The sequence below is a fragment of the Battus philenor genome, unplaced genomic scaffold, assembly GCF_028537555.1.
Source record: "Battus philenor isolate CCGP_79_NKW_IND1 unplaced genomic scaffold, ilBatPhil1.0.hap1 SCAF_21, whole genome shotgun sequence".
In the NCBI taxonomy this organism is placed as follows: domain Eukaryota; kingdom Metazoa; phylum Arthropoda; class Insecta; order Lepidoptera; family Papilionidae; genus Battus; species Battus philenor.
Window position 1 is genome coordinate 10,826,871 of NW_027181684.1, and position 21,480 is coordinate 10,848,350.

The 21,480-nt window shown below is 33.9% G+C and overlaps 1 protein-coding gene across 1 annotated transcript in view; it reads left to right on the top strand.

Moving 5' to 3' along the window:
• The window catches only part of LOC137923507 (uncharacterized), a 36,145-nt gene extending 16,518 nt beyond the window's left edge, over positions 1–19,627 (top strand). Inside the window, exon 2 of the mRNA XM_068766767.1 lies at positions 19,385–19,627. Within this exon, the coding sequence (XP_068622868.1) occupies positions 19,385–19,627 (243 nt within the window). The remainder of the gene's footprint in view (positions 1–19,384) is intronic.
• The last annotated feature ends 1,853 nt before the right edge of the window (positions 19,628–21,480 follow it).

The window sequence follows — 21,480 nt, forward strand, 5'->3', positions numbered from 1 at the left end:
GCTAGAACCATTGGTTAACAAGTTGAATATTTAAGCGATATGTATATATAATATATAATATTTTTGCTTCATGGTTGACAGATGCATTTTGTCAAAGTTTACTTTTATTTTAGAAACAATTAAGAAGTGAAGCTGAATGACGAAGAGGTACCTTAAATAACATAGACTATTTTACATGATATTCATTTAAGTGATTTCGTATATAATATTAACGTATAAGTTCATCGGAAGATAGTCTTAGCTTCGATGAAACTTGATTGACCCATTTTTTTTTGTTTTTAACTAAATTGCCTTTACGTAACTTAGTAAACTTTAATATTATTATTATTATTAAATAATAATAAAGTGTAATATTTAAAGGTGAAATACATATATTAATATTTAAAAATAATAAAGTACATTGTAAATCTACATGGTGTTTAAATAAGGTAATGTTTACCATGGTAAAGGTATGGCGCGATTTGAATTTTAAAGGCCATAACGTGTTGGTGTTATGAGGTTTTTATGGTAAGCCATGACCATTTTGCGCGGGTTTATGATGTTAAGAAGTACTAAAGGCTGAGGCCACACTCTATTAAATTTTTTTCAGTAAATCTTCTTGTATGTTTTAAATCATTTTAATACACGAAATCAATTTTTTTTAAAAAATCCAGGGATTTATTTTTGTCTATCATTTATAAAATTACAACATGTATTAATAATAAATTGACAAAAAAGTCATGTTATTCAATAAACGAATAAATAAATGACAAAAATCCTTTGAAATAATGTCGCTTGATTATTTTGTTTTCATTTACGCTATGTCTGATAACAACAAGCACACTAAAACATATTGTCTATGGTTTTTAAAAGATTTTTATTTATTTTTATTTACCGTTTTTTATTTTTTTTTGTACACCATAGACAATAACTACAAAAAAAGAAACAATTCATATAGAGGTCCAAGAGGCGGTCTTATCGTTCGAGACAATTTCTACTAGACAACCTTTGGGATGGAGAGAAGAGACATGAAGGAGACGGCAGTTTAGGATGTAAGTACATACAAATACAACGACTATACTACACACATATATAACATAATGCGTTGTTGTAGAGTTTATTCCTGCTTCTCCTCCACAACTATAACACCTTGCAAAGCACAGTAGAGTCAAAATGAATAAAATTTAAAAAAAGTTGACGATCAATAAGAGTCCAATTTAAAGTTGCAATGTTACATAAATGAATTTTATCTTTCATTAACATGACCAATATTTTTAGATGACTGAATTCCGTTCTACGCAACTGCGTCAAATAAAAGTATCACAATGGTATCTTCCCTAGCTTTTTCTGATCAATATAAACACTAGAAGCAAAAACAAATTTTGCGTACATAAAACACGACTACTTCGAGCTAACAAATGTTTTTAAAGGCAATGTGTTCTTTACCTGCGTGATCCCAGATACTAGCCAAAAACTCTACTATAGTAAAAAAAATTGTCACAGCACACTTCATGCTTACTACACTATGATTTCATAAAATAGGGCCCACAAAAGGAATATATACGCAGGCTATTTTATTGTTTAATAAACACGTGAATTTTTAAAATATTTAAAGAGATGTATGTGTTGCCGCTATTTCTTTGCCGGATCTTCTCAGGTTTAAGAAATATGTAATAGGAACAGGTAGACACAACATGACATGAATAACATTGAATGAACTACTTTTGAATTTGTATTGGATTTAAATTCACATTATTAGGTAAGAATCTGCTCAGTACATTGAATAGCATGCTAGCAATACAGTACCGTCACATTACTGTTGTCCAAAAACTATTTTTTATTCATTATTATTACAAATAAATTACGTTTATTCGAAACAGCTAGAACATCTCTTCAATAATAATTCAGACTTCGAATATACGAAGTGAATTGTTATAGGTGTAGTAAAACTTTAAAGTGGCGAATGTATATTACACTGTGAATTATGCTAGATTATTTTTTTTTTTTATTAAAATGCGACTGGTCAATAATTTCGAGCATAAATCGGCAAGAATTGATATGATAATTCTGAATTATTTCTGAAATGTTTGATTTTTTAAAAGGGTATATATGACATCAAAATAGCTATACATTCCCCTTTTTAAAGCCTTACACCTAAAACCTGTATATACGTGTCAATAAAAGGTTTGATTTTATTGCAAAGCTTTTTTGCGTATTTAAGAGTTTTTTTAACTTTAAAACTATCTACTTTCAGCACATTGCACTTCTATCAAAGTGAATTAAAAAATACAGATAATTAATTCAGGAAAACTTCTTCGTTATGACTTGGATGAGCGTGAAAGACTTTTCAGACTTTTCGAAATGCTGGAAACTAATAATTCGATTTTCATTTTTCATTTCTATGCAAACAGAGGACCTTCTGGTTACATGAAATTATTTTTACACTAAAGATATTATAAATATGTTAAAACTTTGAGGAAATATTTGGCAACACTTTAAAAAATTGATTAAGGTAGCAACCAATGACCAAAACTATTTGAGGCAGACCGGAGGGCTAGTAAAGGATTTTACCCGCCCCCTAAGGACTAGGACTCTAAGGGTCAGTTCCAGTTCCATGTTCAATGTTTTGAAGCCCGTTTCGAAACCTCCTACTCCTCGCCTTTGGCTAAATCAGCCTGGTCTAAGCATTTCTTTCGCTCCATTTTCTCGGCGGCTCAATTTGAGAAGCAGCTTTGCTCAGTACTCAGCGAATATATACCTAGACGAGGTCTCTATTCTAGCTGCTATACTCCGGAAAGTCTCCGGTCTACCAGAACGCTTTCTGGTCAATGCGGAGCATCCGACGCTCCTAGCGACTCTTAAAGGTTGAGATCAACGCTATGGCACTACCGCGCGTTGGGCCCCCGTCGAGTGCGATCACATTGAAAACGTATCACACTGATGCTCAAGACACCGGTAGCCGCGTTTGACTTGCCCGCAATTGAACTTGTAAAAGCGGTCAGGAGAGACCCGCGTCGCTTCTGACTATCAAGTAATCCTCTACATACATACATTACAGCCACAACACTATACACCTACACGGGTATAGTCCCTCTTTGTGCAAAGTTTTCGCTGTAACAGAAGTGAAATCACCCAGTGTAAAATTTGAACACGCGGACCTCCTGTATCCGCGAGCACAACTCCGATGAAGCTGCACAAATCCAAAGCCGGCTGGCATCATACCTGTCAATATAGTACATAGTGGTAGTAGTTGCTCTTCTGGTGCGTTTCAGAGAATGTAGAAAATGTACGATTATATGTTAAAGAATTATAATAAGTGAAATAAAACTGTAATATTAACAGGAGTGCACAATTTTTCTTCGTCCCTTTATCAACGCATTATTTGTGCGACTGTGAACGAACAGAGTCTTAAATATTTTATATATATATATATATATATATATATATATATATATATATATAATATATATATAGCTTTTTAACTACTTTTAATTTTTTTATTATCTTTACTTTAAAACTTGAATTATATCGCGTAATAAAAACAAGCCATAAACGACTCAAGGTAATGTAAAGTTGGTAACTCTTTAGTTTGCAACTATGTAAAGTCTAACTGTGTATAGATTCTAGTATAATGTATATAATTCATTATGCAATTAATTTAAAACAGTTTATGAACCATAAAGTTGCAACAACTTTGACAATAAATAGCTTTAACAATCGTATTAAGGATATGTGAATAAGATGACAAAAGAAACAGCCATTCTTTGGTACGGATTCTTATAAGGTCAGTGCATATTTGAAACTAGTAGCTTTAACTTGAAGGATTTTTTATTTCATTTTAGTTCTAATCAAAATGAGAATTTCTAATATTTCCCTCATGACGTATACAAGAAATTGCTACATAAGATCTTATGTCGAGTTTCTTCCCGGTTCTTCTCTACAATTTTAACACCTAAAGCAGAGTCACACTCAAAAATAGTAAAGATTAAAAATACTTAAAAAGTTGACGATCAATAATACTTCTGTTGAAAGTTTCAATGTTGAATAAACGCATTATATCTTTATCATAAAACTGGGTAGTAATTTTAAAGTTTAATTTTTCTCCAATATTTTGATTAAACTTCCATTCAATCTTTGTATGGACAGTTCCAATCTTATGAATAGACAATACAGCCAATATTTCAGTTATAAGACATCAATTGTTAAATATATGCCTCCCATAGATTTACAGTATAAGACGTCATTGGAAGAGGTTGCTTTAAAAAGTTCCAATCGGAAAACCACGAGACCAAAGTTCAGCATTGGGCTGAAATCATAATGATGACACATGATTGACTTACACAGGCGTTTAGAATAAATTAGGCATGTTACAATAAAGTAATAGTTCTGAGAAAACTGTAATGTGAAGCTATTTTATTTCAGGTGTGCTATTCATAAGACGAATAAGATTCTCGCCTAATAATGAAAATTCAAATTCAATTCAAATGTTATTCATTATTGTGTCTACACGCGCTGATGTTTTTACACTGAGAAGAATACCTTAGAAAGTAGTCTAGTCACCTATATCCTGCATTGGACATTCTACAGTTGAAATAATGAACATGAACATATCTATTCATTAATAAATTATTATGTTATATAAATGTTATGTTTCGTTTTTTTGTCACAAGCGGGTAACGGAAGCGGCGTTCCACTTCTATTATTTTTAAATTTATATAAATTACGTAATTATATTATTAAACTGTTATTTATGACATACTTTCTCTCGTTATTTTAACATTTTATTTGTTGTAAAGTTCCTATAGTGGGTTCGAAACATAAATTATGTACGGAAACCGATACGTCCGGCTATTGACTTTCGCTGTAATTGAAAATTAAATTGTTAATCTCGCCGTATTACTAATTAATTCCGTACGCAGTATTGTTTAATCATATTTTTAATAAAAACATCGCTTTTTAAAAGGTTACATATATATTTTAACGATTCAGACAATATTCGAGGATTTTAATAAAAACTCTTGTAAAGATTAAACCACCATAATTTCATGCAAAGATATCCAATAAGATCATTTGAAAGCGGCCTGTATCCAGTGGTCATAATCTGTCTACCATGGGACTAGACGCATGAAGCGAAGGAAGCGCTGCATTTGTCAGTCAATGGTCTCTGATCCGGTTCTACATGCAGCCTACTTATTGCCACTTCAACTTGTCCGTCTGCTATGCTATGTCTTTTACTTTCGTTCGTCAATACTCTCCTTTTTTCGTCTTTTTACCCACTTGTGAGGATCGTTGGCTTTTAGGAAAGTTCCGTACTATATCACGCCATATTTGCCGGCTTTTGAAGGCGTGTATTCTTTGGGTCACTGTGGACTTCTTCAAACCAGCACGAGGGACTGTCTTCATCAACACTAAAGCTATGAACTTAGATTTACGAGATAACATACTTCTTCAATATTTCAATGTTTTTGGGATTAGACGGTGCAATGAAACTCACCAAAGCCTTGGTGATAGGATACTTTAAAGGGACAAATTTATAGCTTTGTATTTGTCAGAAAAAAGCTTCATAGCTTTTACATCTTTCTTTAATGACCCTGTATATAGTATTTACTCTAAAATATGTTACATTAATTTATTTTTCTATAAGAATGCGAAAAGCCCATTACTTCTGACTGTATAAAGTCCGCAGAAACAGAAATTAAACAGTAATTAATTTTAAAATATTTAGATTTTAGAAAACGCTTATTCGTAAAATAATATCATAGCTATTTAATGGAATCAGGCGTTACCTTCCGAAAGTCCATCCTAAGAAAGAAAAGGACCAATATTTAGCCACTTCCGCACATGCAGTGGTAGTCGTGCAACAAAGTGCACCGCCCGCTGATAAATGCGTATGCAGCAAACAATGCGAATTACATGTTGCATGGCGGAAGTATATTGGTCCTTTTCTTACTTAGGATGGACTTCCGCAAAATAACGCCTGAATCCATTAGATATATCTCTCTATATTGGAAAACCAATCCAATCAATTTGCCAATCAAAACCAAGCCAATTTGACTCTGTTTTTGGCACTAATCGGTGTAACATGTGTTGAGTGGTTTAACGGTGGCAGTTGTGTAATTTGCATTGTTTGCCGCATACGCATTTATCAGCGGGCTGGCAGGCAGTGCACTTTATTGCACGACTATCACTGTATGTGCGGAAGTAGCTATATATTGGTCCTTTTCTTACTTAATATCATAGCGTTTTTTTGTTATTTATGGTACCATTAATTTTTGGTTAGATTGTACCATACATTATTAGATTGCTAACGACATGGATATGTATGTGTGTTTAAATGTGGTCGTACATTGTTCGTTTTGAAACTCCGTTAGAGTTTAATTCAAACGCATGTATCGTTTTTAATTAAAACAGAAATTTAAAAAGACTTTTTTTTTATTTAAAAACCCTTTTTGAGGTTAATTATGCCGAATAGAATTAAACTTTTGAAAGGTTCAAATTTATACTTAGTTTTAAACAGCTTGCGGACGTTTCAAAGTTTTATGTTTTGCAACATGAAAAACGGTAAATAAAATATCAAACTGAAAACAAATTATTCTGTTATTAAAAAGTAATGGATTACGTATAGAAATAAAAATTTCATTTATGTATATATTTATTTATTTCAATTTAAGTATTTTACTTTGAATACTCTTTTTGAAAACAAAAGGCCGTGTCCGTTTTGATAAGGCTTGAAACGATGATAAGTGGTTTCCTTGTCGATTAATCTTTAGCCTTCCTCAGGACAACACCAAAAGCTTCACTTGATCAAACTTCTGGTTTAAAAGGTTATCTATATTGACATTATTATTGTTGTACATTTTTATTTAAAATTCATCACATGACTCAATCGTAACGTACATATATCGATATTTTATTGATTCTCCGTTACAATGCGCAGTTTCATAAAATGGTAGTTATATTTCAAATCATTATTTTATATGATCTATAAACATTTTTTAATTAAACGTTTCAAAAAGTATTGGACTAAAGTATGGGACGTATATACCTATGTGAATCAATAATGTTTAACCTGTGTATGAGAAATAATAAAATATCTATAAATATTTTTAATTTTTCATGCTCCACAGAGTTGTCGATGGTATGTTTTAATATATTCCAAATTCAAATTAACAACAAGCTTATACAAATCTATATTTAAATTTAACCCTTCCATTTTTATAGCAAATAACAATGTAATTGATGTCATATCACTGTTGATTCGCCGATACCAATGAATGATACTTCCGGTGAAGGTTTACGATTTTCCGACTCGGAGAAGCCTGGAGGGGGGCTAACGCAATTTCCTTGCGCCCCGATCAGACCGTGGAGCGGGTGATTACTTATCCGGTATTAATTTAGCTCGCGTGCTTTTTCTGTTGCAGCGAATTCGGATATAAAATTCGCTTTTTATTATTACACCGTTTTAGGAAAATATCAATATGTTTCGATAGACATTTTGTAAATATTTTAAAATAGCTGTTCCTCACTCGTTTCACGTAGATTAAACTGATTTTTGTGAATGTAATTTTTAAAATTCCTATCTTGTTAATTATTGAAATACCAAAAAAAATTGCACTGTATGACTATAGTTGCAAAATATTAATTATTTTAATCAACTATTACCTAACTTTCATGGGTAAAATTACAAAAAATCAGTTCATAGTTGAACCTAAATTAGCAAAAGTAAGATTTGGAAATAGCGAAATTTCACATATGCATATATAGCGTTCCCATGTGAATGCCCCATAGTGCTGGCCACTATGGCTACAATCCTTTTAAGAGTTAAATTATTCTTACATATTCAAATTTGAACTCGGATTTCATTCCGGACATCATCAGTAAGATAGTCGCTGCTATTGTGTTTTGATCAAAATTGTTGTCTTTGTATTTACTCGTATGTAAAATACAATACATTAATTACTCCTGGCTTTAATTTTTCTAGGTGGAATAAGTTTATACAGGGGTGGATTTTTACTGGCAGCTACATTTCGAGAGTATATATACAAATATATGTTATTAAGTAACTTTCGCAAAATTACAGTATAAATTTATAAAGAGTAATAAATGAACTACATTTATGTGAATATACGTAACATTTATAACAACACATGTGAAAGACGCGTTGACAATGCTAATTAAAAGCGCTGCGTAGAACAGTCCGACGTTGAATGGATTAACAAATATGTAACACGGAGAGTCGGTAGGATAAATGTGACGCAGCTCGGTACAATGCTAGGGTGGACTCCTTTTGTTGATACGAGATACTTTATTACATGGCCGCATGGAATATTTATTAATATACCCTGAGAATAGGAAACTATTTGTACTTGCACAAATATATATTGAATGGATACCTACATAATATTCTTTAGCATTTCCATGGCTATTTCTATATTCATTGCACAAAAGTTAGTTTTTTTTTTAAATGCGTAATTAATAGTCTTCACGAATATGACGTACACATAAATAAACAAAATACATTTCGTTTACAACTTCAAATTAGCTAAAAGATGGCAGCAGTGCTGAGAACACTAGCTAAGACAACCTGAATCTAGATGGTAAACCTAGGTCATTAAAAAGTCTAATTAAAATGCCTTTAAACACGAAAAACTAATTAAATTGTTTCCTCGTGATACACATGTGATATTTATTAGTTCATTTATTTAATTTCTACACTTCTTTTACTATTAAAATAATTTGAAAAAAGTAAACTTAACACGAAAGACATTGGCCACCGTTCGGACTATGCATAATTTAATATATGATGACAAGTTACATAAGAAGATAAAAGAGAAAGATAAACAAATAAGATTTGAGAAGAGAAAGAACCCTCGAAATATAATTACAACTTAAACTAGTCATATGTAACAATATAAAAATTCATAATGTATTGACAAAAAATGTATTATAAATTAAAACTTGCAGCAGTAGTAATCCAGTGGTAAAGAATTGAGATTTACGATCAAAAGGTTGCGGGTTCGTTTCCTCAGATACAATCTTAAATTTTTCACTATCTTTGTACTAATTATATAGGATTGTCACTGCTCACAAATAAGTTTCAGAGGAGGGGTAGCAGCGTCCTCTGCGTAACAACCTCTTTGGGGGAAAGTTGTACCTTGCAGTGGGGGCCTAAGTGCTGGAACGACGCAGTTAAAATTTTTTGATGATTTCATCAACTTGTCAAGCCTTCACTTTGAATACGCAACGATTCTTAGTCATCGTATTACCGAGAGAGAGAGAGAGAGTGTGTGAAATGACGTATTAAAGGGAAGAATAGATTGTATTGCGAAGAAAAAGCGAATAAATTCAGTACGGTGAGAGGGACGCTTAATAATGCAGTTACATACTTAAGCCTACTGACATAAGTAACTATATATATATATATAAAACAACGTAGAAAATTGTTTGTGTCAAAAATATCTAGGTACAACAATAAAGAGCGGGAGATGAGCTATTGTCAAATCAATCAAAGCTGGGATTTACTTCGTAATTATCATGTTTGTTTTTTTAATTATTCGTACTTTATTATTATTATACTATTATTCTTGGATTTTTGTAACTTCTAGATTTTTGTACTTTGAGCTACAACTTCTCTATTACTTTAGTACTCCTTACTAGCTATTTGAATTATTGTAAAATTATTATTGTAAAAAATTCATTATTAATCGAAGTTTACAATATGGTCAGGTTGACACATATATAATAAATAAATAATGTGCAATGGGTCGGATACACACAAATAATTAATATTGTATTTTTGTTAAATAATTGAAACCGTATTTTATCTGAAGATTACTTTAACTGATGGTGATAGTTTTGACATATTTCATTGTTGTAAACCATTCCTTCTGATACCATAAACATTAATTACAAAACTCTAAGAATACAGCTCGAAAAAAGAAAAGTAAGTATGAACATTAAGTTTATTACGAGTACATGAGTAGTCATTTCGAACTTTCTTAAGGTATATCATTTAAGACCATAAAAAACAAAGTTATAAAGTTTCAGTCAATCAAAACGAACTACAAGAAGAATAAGGTAATTTTAACTCAGGGGTATTTCTTAAATTTTAAGATATAGTAAGAATTTTTTTTTAATTCTATTTAATTCATATTAAAAATAAACATTATTTACTATCCCTGCAGACTGTACTGACAGTTATGTGGCTGCCAAATTCCAAGAGAAAAAATAATGTAACATTATTGAAGGCGATCACTTGTGATTGAAAATAGGTGTAAAACCTTTAAAACAGGGGTGAGCAACCTTTTTAAATAACGGGCCAATCTAAATTAATTTTTTTTGCGGGCCACACATAAAGAATCTTTTATTAATAATCTCTAAAATTTTATTTTTAAAAAAGAAAAAAATTAAAAAGGGTGAGGTGAGTAAGGTGAGGTTTGACACTGTTTTTTCAGGTAACAACACGCAAATAGCTTGCTTACCGTGTAACTGTTTCTGTTTAATGTACTTTAATTTTATTATAATTAATAATTCATTTTAAACAATATACGAACGACAAAATAGATTCATTTTCATTCATTTTAGAAATACTTGGCGGGCCAAATAAACATGTTTAACGGGCCGCGTGTGCTTTAAAGCTAGCTTATGGCCAATCAGCCTATATAGTAACCTTCTCAACGTTTATAAATTGTTAGTAAAACTGTTTTTACTAACTTACGAATGACAATAAGTGCAGTGCGGTAAAAGACGCGTAATAATCGTAACAAAAAAGATTACGCGACTGTATTGATAACTTCAAGCCGAGCCAAAAATGTTCTACTCCCGAAAGCGTATATTTTAATGGCGGCTGGATTGGAAATTATTCAACTTTATTGCATGGGTGCCAATTCTATATCGGCTGCAACTGTCGTGAACGGCCGACGTTATCTATAGTTTGTGAAATTCGCGCGGCTTTCCGCGGGTAAGTAATGTTCATGGGCGCGTTCGCGACTCATTGCTGATTTTTGCCTTTCAGCTCTTTCACATTTCATGCTTTACACTTTTCCAATACATTTGCCACATTTGGTTTCAGTGGATTTATTTTTTGACGTATTTTTAGCATTGCGTGGAACATGATAAATATTAATTTGATTGAGAGACAAATACAACCCTGGGTAGGCTCCCCATTAGGACGGCCGACAACATAGTCAAGGTCACAGGAAGTCGCTGGTCGTGGACAGCGAAAGACCGGTCATCGCAGCGATCTTTAGAGGTGACCTGATGATGACCAAGGTCACGATGAAAAGGTTTGTCGGAGAAGAATTTTAAAAAGTACCAAATTTTTTTGAGACTATTGCTTAAAAATGATATTTTGCTTTATAATATCAGGGAATTTAATTCAATAATTTGAATTACAAAATTATACGTTTTACGCGTTTGCGTTCGTAACTTTTGGAATAAAAATGCGACGTTTAATTCTAGTTTTGTGTCTGCAGACAGCGCCGTGAAGGTTCAACCTTTAAAATCTCTTGCCAAAGGGCCAACCATCAGTAAAACAGTTTAGTATTTTTTATAAATATTTTTTTTAATTTACATGATTATTTATCTTAATTTTAAATAATAAAACGTGTATAAATTCACGTTTGGATTTTGCAATGGTTTAAAATGGTATTGTGACAAAAGTTGAAAGAAGTTTTTTGTCAATTCTTTTCTCTCCTAGACTAGTTTATTTATTGTTGTATTTATTATAAAGTGTTTTATTAAATTAATAATATAGTTGGATAACAAGAAGTGTTTGTATTATTTGTATTAACATAAAATAAATATATCGCAGAATTCTAGAAATGGAGACGAAAAATATTCTAGACCAGTGTTAATAATTTGTCATAACACTTTGTATTTACGATGCCTGTCTTTATAGCGGACGTGTCTCGTTTGCCTCGGGCACAGTAAACCTTTGACTGCGCTGACTAAACAATATATTGAACGATAGGACAAGTGCTCTCGAAAAAACCTCATATTTGCTACTTGTCTGTCGCTCGACGAAGCAATGGTTCGAATCGACACTTCATAATATAAATACTGCCCATATTCCATCGGCTGGGTTTAATGGATATTGCTTTTACAATAGCAATATAGTTTATTAAGCGATGAATATCTATTTGGTCGTTATTGAAAATGTACACACTTTATGGAAAAAATCCCAATCATATTTTAATGATATTTATGGTAATAACACTTTAGTTATTTTGTTTTATGGCTTCAATTTAATTAGGAAATTTATATTGTATACCTTAAAGCAATATCAGTATGTTTAATTTCATAATATAAAGACTTCGTTTCTCTTAAATTAATTTAGTTGTATCGGTTAATCAATTTTTTAAACTTCTTTTTACTAAAGATTGTCTATGTTGCCTTCTTTTATCTCTAACACTGTGTGATTTTAGAGCGCCATAATTAGTGTAATTACTGGATTAATAATTTGTTTAATCTGTGAGCTAATTTTGTCGCTTACTATCTTGTAAACGACATAAGAACTATAGACGACAGTATATTTTTCTATTGCAACAATAAAAGAGCTCTTCATTGCAAATTTATGAATAATTAGTCTGTATTGTAAAATAATATGAGGAAATTAATACGAGTTTTAATAGAGAAATATAAATAATTGTGTGTCCTAAAATTTTTCTCATAAATATGGTGAACGTAGCGTTTAAGAACGAATACGATAATACGTTGTCCCATAAGACTTTTAAGCAAAAACATTTGAGTTTAACACTAGCTTTTGTCACACTTAAATTATAATAGTTAAAAAGTTATACATAAATTATTAATTTAAGATCTTTTTAAACTAGACAGCGTCTATAGTTTCCGTGCTAACAGCTAGTACGGATTTTTTTAATCCTTTTACTTTGACCAATATATTGATAGGTAGTTGATTTACGTGGCGTGAAATATTACGCACTAAACGGCCTATATCGGACATTGGTTACTCCTTAAGAATACTGCATAAAAAACCTCTTGACTGCAATTTTAAGCGGATGTATTTTAAATGAGATATATAAATGTAGTACTATACATGTATAATGTAATTAGAGTTGTGGCAATCCGGCGGTAGAGGACTGACACTTGCGTTCGTAGGTCACGGGTTAACCAGAATTCAGTGTTACATGTAATTCACACTTTGTGCATTAATTATATAGGATTGCAGCAGCAGATAGCAGCGTCTTGTACAATTTTGCGATTGTCTACCCGTCTGCTTCATGGTATATACCCCCATAGATATCTTTGACGGAGGCCTATGTATTACAGTAGGCGTCTATGGGTTGAAGTGACGACGACGATAAAATTTAATGTGTAAAATAAGGTTTTAATTACATATCTCTAGATTTAATTTACAGCTGTTTAAGTGGGTGTCTGATTTATTTAATTTTTGGTTTGTTGGTGGCTGTGATTTGCAAAATTACTAAAATAACAAGACTGGCTACTATGTGTCAAGGATTAGGCGTCATTGTGTGCTGAAGGAAAAATTGTGCGTAATGTTTTTAGGTTCTGGATTAGTGAATAGCATCGATATACAAAGTAGACTATATTTGCGGAATGCAAACCGCTTCGGATAGTCCTATTAGTAATAAAACAGTGTTTTCACTAACGGAGGGTAAAGTTTGAGGGATGCCTATGAAGGGCTGTGGATGTTATGATATTGCACGCAAAGGTTTTGGCTTTTTAGTTTTTTGTAAAAAAAAATATATGAATAGAATTCTCTCAATATTTTTGAGCTCTCCGAAATCCTAAACTAATATGTAGTTTTTTGTAAAAAGTATATGAATAGGATTCTCTCAATTTTTTGGACTCTCTGAAATCCTGTACTAATACGTATATTATATACCTTTTACTTTGATAATAATTTATACTGTATTGGTCAGAAAGTTCAAACATCGCATCAGTTGTTAAAAAAAGTTTATTTAGTTGTACTGTGGTGTTTTCGTTTTGTAGGTTCTTCACAGGTCTGTGGCTGTAACCTGAAGACATTTTGTAATAAAAAACCGATGCATTTTTAAACACCTAAACTAGTATGTTACGAAATCAGCTACATAGCACATTGACACAAAATCTATTTCAATAGAAAATGCAGTTGCAAAGAAATCCGACGCAGTCTAACACAAGAGCTCTTCGATACGCGTTATTGGGTTCGAACCACTTTGATTGCCAATATAGAGTGCATTTGACCCGGACGCTTTAGATATTTCAAACGATTTTCAATTTTAATTCCTGGAATTAAGAATGGATACCGCAAATCAGTGTTGCCGTGGTGAACGAGGGTGTAGTAGATATTTTCAATAGAGAAGGCAATATTGCAAAGGATTCCTTACATTTCTGCGTCGTTTTTATATCATTTTTTATGTGGTAAATCATCTATATATAAGATCAAGTAAGCCAGCAATGTACTAATACATATGTTTTAAGTAGTTTCGTTTAAAGTTTTGTATAATAAAATTATTAGGGGCGATTATTTAACATACCAGTCGAACATTTTCCATGAGAATATTTATATATAAATGATAATATCTTACTGAGATTTGAGAATGGCTTGAACGGATTAGCTGTGTTTAATATTTATAAAAATAAATATTGTTCTAATGGACTTAAAATTTCAGATAATATAGTAAAGACTTATTTTACGGTACAATCCTAAAGTAAATATATTACAAGAAAAATATATAATGTAAAATGTTAAAGGAATAATATTAAAAATATATGTTACATGTTGTGTATGAAATATGAAACGTACTTTGGATATCTTCTTCGTTGTTTCGGTCCATAGACGCCCACTGCAAGGTATAGGCTTTCCAAAAATATAGGGATATACGATATTTGTCACGTTTGATAGGTGAGTTGGCAATCGCAGCATGGTATTCTGGTACGCAGTGACGTTGCTGCCCATCCTCTGGAAGCTTGTTTGATAGCAGTACCAATCCTATATAATTAATTCCCAAACAATAAAATATATTAGGGAAACCGGAGAGCAATTTCGTTTCTGTGCATGTCGATATTTCATTGCCATTTGATAGCTCATTAAATAATTAAAACACGTTGTATACTAGATGGCAAAAGATTGTTGATAATGTAGGTGAATATATTGTTGATTAGAAATAAGAACTTGTTAAAATGTAGTCGTGTGAATTTAAAAATAGAAAACTGCGTTACTTTCTGGTCCCACTAATAATACACAGACCTGCAAGTGACAGTCTTCTACTACTGGGTTTGGTAGCAATTGTTGTTAAATACAATTGTTACCAAAGAGCAGCAATTAATTAAATAAAGTTATCATTTAAAAACTGTTTAGTTTATTTATAGTTAGTATTAGACTTTATGAATTTTCTCACATATTATATATTAAAGATATCCTTCTCGTAGTAAGTTAAAGATGTTCAACGAGCATCAAACTGTATGTAAATTGCTACGTGTGTTAGCCCTTCACTCCCATTTCTAAAAGGTCATATACAATACTAACAGTGGAAACTTTCATTAAAATGTAACTAAGTAAACAGAATGCTTACGTAAATGAAGACGAGTGACCCACTCAGATTATAGCAACTACGACCTTGGAATAAAAATATGTTCACGTTGGTAATTCCAAATAAGTTTTTGTGATGAATATAACTTTAATGTAACATGTTTATGGCTTAAAATTTACTACTATACAGTAGTACAGTATATTAATTTAACCCTTAGACTTGTTCTTAATAATATTTCATAGAAGCTTATATTTCATGTTTTTACATATAAAACCATCTCCTGTAGGTACCAACCATCTTCTGTAGGTACGTATAATTTAATTAGAGTGGCCACAGAGGACTGAGAGTTGCGATGGTAGGTCACGGGTTTGATTTCCATGATATAGTTTTACATGTAATTTGCACTTTATAAATTAATTGTATAGGTTTGCCACTGCACAGACAAGTTTCCAGAGGATGGGCAGCAGTGTTCTCGACGAACTATCACGCCACACTGCGATCGCCAACCTGTCTATCCAGCGCGGCGATTATGGTATATCCCTATATTGTTGGGGGAGGCTTATACCTTGCAATGACCACACAACAACACAACCATGAGTATGGATCCTCCAGATCTCACTGGAAAGTCTACAATCAACGAGTCTTGAAGATGTTCATGTTCAGAATTCCTCTACAAGATCGAATGTAGAGATTCGAAAAGAGAAAGAGAAAACTGTGTAGAGATTCGTAAACGAACGAAAAGGATCGACATGGTCAAGCGAAATAGCAAGTTGAAATAGCGGTGGGCATGCCACATAGATCGCACAATTGATAGCCGCTGGGTTCTTAACAGAGTACAGTGTAGCAAAAGCAGCGAAGGACGTTCACCTACAAGATGAACAAACGACCTCGTTAAAGTTGTCGGAAGATGCAAGATGTAAGCCGCTTCCAACCAATCATATATATAGAAATCTTTCGAAGGAAGTTAAACACAGTATTACTGATAATTTTTTTAAAAATAACAGATAGGAGTATAAACAGCTAAAATTTCCTTTGGACATTATGTACGTATTAAAGATTCTAATTGGATTTTTGAAGGAAAAATTTTAGGTATACAGATAAAGTTTTGGATTTTAATGGCGGATTAAATTTTGAGTAAAATTACTCTTTTGATGTCTTAAAGGCGATTGACGTAAAGATGGAATTACCATCATAGTAAATATATTTGGCATAAGAAAAATTAACCTAATATATATTTGTAATTAAATTATGAATGACGATTTAATTATCATAATAATGTAGTTCAGAGGAGTTTTAATAATCTATGGTATAGCATAAAATATTTTGTGTAGTCGAATTTGGACAGTGAGACTTCTATATAGAACTTGCGAATGTATGTACCTCTGTGTTCTTTGATCCGTTGTAACGGTCAATAATAAGAGTTTAAACGCAGTGAAGCATCATGTACATGCGATAAACATAAGCTCTACGATGTTTTCAGATATTTTTTGCACACAAACATCATTACACACATTTTCTTATACCGAAATAATATAATAACAATATTTTGTGTGGTCTTATATTTATTTCCAATAAGTCTATATAAACGAACACAATGAAATAAGCTCTATGTTTCTTCTATTGAATCATATATTAAAGGCACTTTCAGCCATTACAAAGTCTGCAGAGCCAGACAGTAAACAATAATAAATTTTAATATGTGATATTCCTAAATTTAACAACGCTTTTTGTTGTTATATTATCATTTTGTTATATTTATGAAACTATCGCTTTAATACGAGTAAAATATCATCGTGTATAATTTGAGACAGTTTTAATATATAAAATTATACCTTTTTTCAGTATGTTACGAACTGAATCAAAAACTGTTTTCGTGCGAAAGATTATAGCGAAGTGGATAAAAATAGCAACAATGAGTAGAGAGTTATTATACGGACTGGAAAAGGCAAGTGGACTCCATTGTATGCTTTCAATATTTATAACAATATCCTACTTTATGCTAACGTACAATATAGATATAATAGAACAGGATTATTCTATGCAATTCTTGGTTCCATCAAGAATATGCCTTTCATATTCTTGATGGACTGAAGGCGATATAAACGTATAATAATGTACTATTTTTATTGATTTTAATTATCACATTTACAATCAATATTTTACTTAACATGTCAATTTTTTACTTTCAGAAACAAAGTGAATTTACTAACTTCTAATAAAATTTTAGGGACTTTGAAAATTAAAAATTATAGATATTAATTTATGGTTTCAAATTAGTAATACAAATCGACACATACATATTTATTAAACAGTGGTAGATAGTAAGTCACGGATTCGATTCCAGGTATACTTTGTGCGATAACTATATGGAATTGTCACTGCACATAAACAAGTTTCCAGAGGTTGGAAAATGGCGTGGTATGCGTACTATAATTTTTTAAGGGAAATGTATGCCTTGTATGGGACGTCTATGGGTTGAAACGTATATGTTTATATCACCAAAAAATGTATATCTTGCAAAAATTGAATGTATTTTTTTATATGGTATAGTGTAAAATTTAAATGACTGTGTAAGTATTATAACTTAATGAAAGAATTTTTAATATTTTGTAATTTTGTGATCATGTAATTGTGTAACCAAAGATATTTTAGAAAATTATATCGGATTATATGTTTATGACTAGTGCAGACTACTAAAATCGACTTAACTATGATAATGTAACTCTATTAAATCTGATATTAAAATTATTTATTATTTTTTACGTACGTTATTAGTTTAAATGTGAATTAAAATAAATTTTTAGTTTTACGTCAAATTCGAATAATTTCGGATTAGTATATTCGATTCTCAAGTAGCGAACACGAGCCCGCAGACGCAACGTGGATAGGCACCCTATTAAATAAGTCGCTAGATAGGGCAGCGCAAGATCAGTCATCACATTGATCTTTGAGGAAGGCCTATTCATTGTTGTGTGTGTCAATCGGCTGATATGGTGATGATATTTAATTAGCACCTGTGAGATTCTCTCGCTTTTGTAGCGTATTCAGAATTCTCGAATTCTGAACATTGTGCGTGCTTTTTTGTGGTGACCATGTGCGTGTCTAATTTGAGTACTTACAGTACAACGCAAGGGAGGCACATATCCGAGAGCGTAAGAAAATATGTATGTGTGTGTGAAGGAGCGCGTAATGCCAGTTTGTTGGTGGTGAGTGTGTGAGTGTTTAAGTGGGGTACTAATAGTGCAGCGAAAAGGGGGCACATATCCGAGGACGTAAGAAATAAGTGTGTAGAAAACTGTGCTGCCTGTTTGTTGGTGGCGAGCGTGTACTAATATGAGTGAGACACTGATAGTGCAGCGTAAAGGGATCACATATCCGAGAGCTTAAGAAAATATATGAGTATGATTGAAGGCGTGATGCGAGTTTGTTGGTAGTGAGTGTGTGCGTGTGTGAGTGGGACACTTACAGTGCAGCATAAAGCACATAGCCGAGCGCGTAAGAAATAAGTGTAGATAATACTGTGCTGCCTGTTTGTTGGTGGTAAGTGTTTGCGTGTATGAGTGAGGTACTTACAGTGTAGCGCAAAGGGGACATATCTGAGAGCGTAAGAAATGAATGTGAATAAGACAGTAATGCCTGTTTGTTTGTGGCGAGCGTTTGCTTGTATGAGTCGGACACTTACAGTGCAGCGTGGGGACACATATCCGAGAGCGTAAGAAAATATGTGAGTGTGAATGAGCGTTTGGTGCGAGTTTGTTGGTGGTAAGTGTGTGCGTGTGTGAGAGAGGTACTTACAGTGCAGGGCATAGGAGGCACATAGCCGAGAGCATAAGAAATGAGTGTGAATAAGACTGTACTGCCCGTTTGTCGGTGGCCAGTGTGAGCGTGTGTGAGTGGGGTACTTACAGTGCAGCGCAAAGGGGGCACATAGCCGAGAGCGCACGAGTGCCCGTCCGCCGCTCGGCCCGCCGCCGCGCTACCGCCGCATGGCGCCGGCACGGAGCGCGCGCGAAGCCCACGCGCGTGCAGCGGCGGCGCGGGAGTCCTCGAGCTGCACCGCCGCGGGGCCCCACTGCCGACAAGCACATCCATCACCGCCGGAGCCTCCAATACCCGGTCCCGAGCCCCGTACCGAACACTCGTTTAAATAATGTATCGCAACGGGATTGTCGCATTGCAGAAAAACGTGGGCACGTCCCTCGCGGCGTGACGCGGGCTCGGGCCGTTTTGGAAAACAACGCACGGCGTGCTATCGATCTCGGATACTCACATTAGCATGCCAGCGTCAGCCCCCGGTATCAACTGGAGGCGACGTAAACATTTGGGCGCGCGATCATTTTGTCGAGCGGTGTCACATGGCGGGCCGCGGTGAGGGCACGGGCCGGCGCGCTGGCTCAGAGCATCGGCCGCGCTGGCCGCGGGCTGCCGGCGCGCCGAGAGCGGCGTCGCTTGCCAAATGAGCGGATTAGCTCGCGAGCTCGAACGTCGGAGGCGACACGCGCGTCGTCGGCACTGCAGGCCGCCACTGAGGAGGGGCGGCCCGGGACCGCGCCGCGCCGCCCCCCCGTCGCCCTCGCCGCACCGCCCGCCCCCCATGCCGCCCCGCGCCATGTGCCCGGAGACTTCGCCGCGAAAAGGGTTGTCGGCCAACCCCGACTCTTATCTCACTTTTCTTATTATTCCAAAATAAAGCCTTCTATCTGTCGCATTTCTTCCAAGGCCTGAAATATTTCTTTCAAAAAATTATCAACATCAACGACTCAAATGACTAGAAACAAATCATCAATTAATGTAATAATTAAAAAACAATAAATCATTTTCTTAATACAAGTTCATATTATGTAATATCTAAGTAAAGTGGACGCAAAGCTCTTGTGGGGGAACTTAAAACGCAGCCCTTAAATTTTCAGTAGAGCCGAGCGAGACGCGCCGAATTTCCCCGAAGCGCGCCGAGGGGGCGCCCGAGCCCGCCCGAACGCACCCGGCGCCGCCCAGTCGATAAGGCCGTCTCTACTCGCTGAACAAAGACACTAACCTATAATAATTACATTTAATTAAGGATTACGGGACTGTTTTTGAGTTAGCATTTTGTAATGCATTTTTCATGACAGTTTATACAAATTATTTTTTTTTTCTACATAATAATTTTGAATTCGTATTACTTCAACTACATTACGCTGATAAGTGTGCGTCGCAAAAAATATAAAATGTTCTAATAGTCTTGATGCACTTTTTGGCCGGTCGATTTCTGATTGCAAAAGTAAATAAATACATTTTTTGTTATCTAAAAACTGAAGAAGATTTTTATGCATATTTATTTGTTATATTACAAATTTACTAGGGCCTTAAGGTTCTGAAGTAGATACTACAGACCGGCGAGCGTAGCTTAGGATGTCCGACCTTAAAGTGATCGGTAGACGCTACCTAACCGATCCCATAGGAAATTTTTAAGGTAGATTTATATTCAACATTAGGTATCCTTCGGCTGAAATATTTATATAAAGACAACAAGGGAACTGTTACATGCAGTGATTCTCTTCTAAAATCCTTGTTGTCATTGAACACCAAAGTATTTATTTCTGACTAGAAAAATAGTGCTTATTATCAACTTTTGAGTCTATGAGTGCTACGGCAAGTGATATTATTGTAATTTCACGTAACATATATCTCACGTCGATCAGGGCGGACAGAATATTATTCGTGAAAACGTTCTACAAAATCTTGTGTAGCATCGTAATGAGTCATAATACTTTTGCTTTATTTTTTTAATATTATCTTCCTATTTAATTTTTATAGCGATCAATTATAGTGATTCAATCTCTGAAACCACACTCATCAAATCAGGAATAAGGAGATCTGCAGGCAAGTTGGAATGGAGGTGGGCAGGCCACCTAACGCCCAAAACTGATGGCCATTTGAACCTCAAGATTTGGAGTGGACACGGGTCGCCAAATAACCAAAGCTCGTCCACCCACAAGATAGATGGAACTTTTTAAGTTCGCTA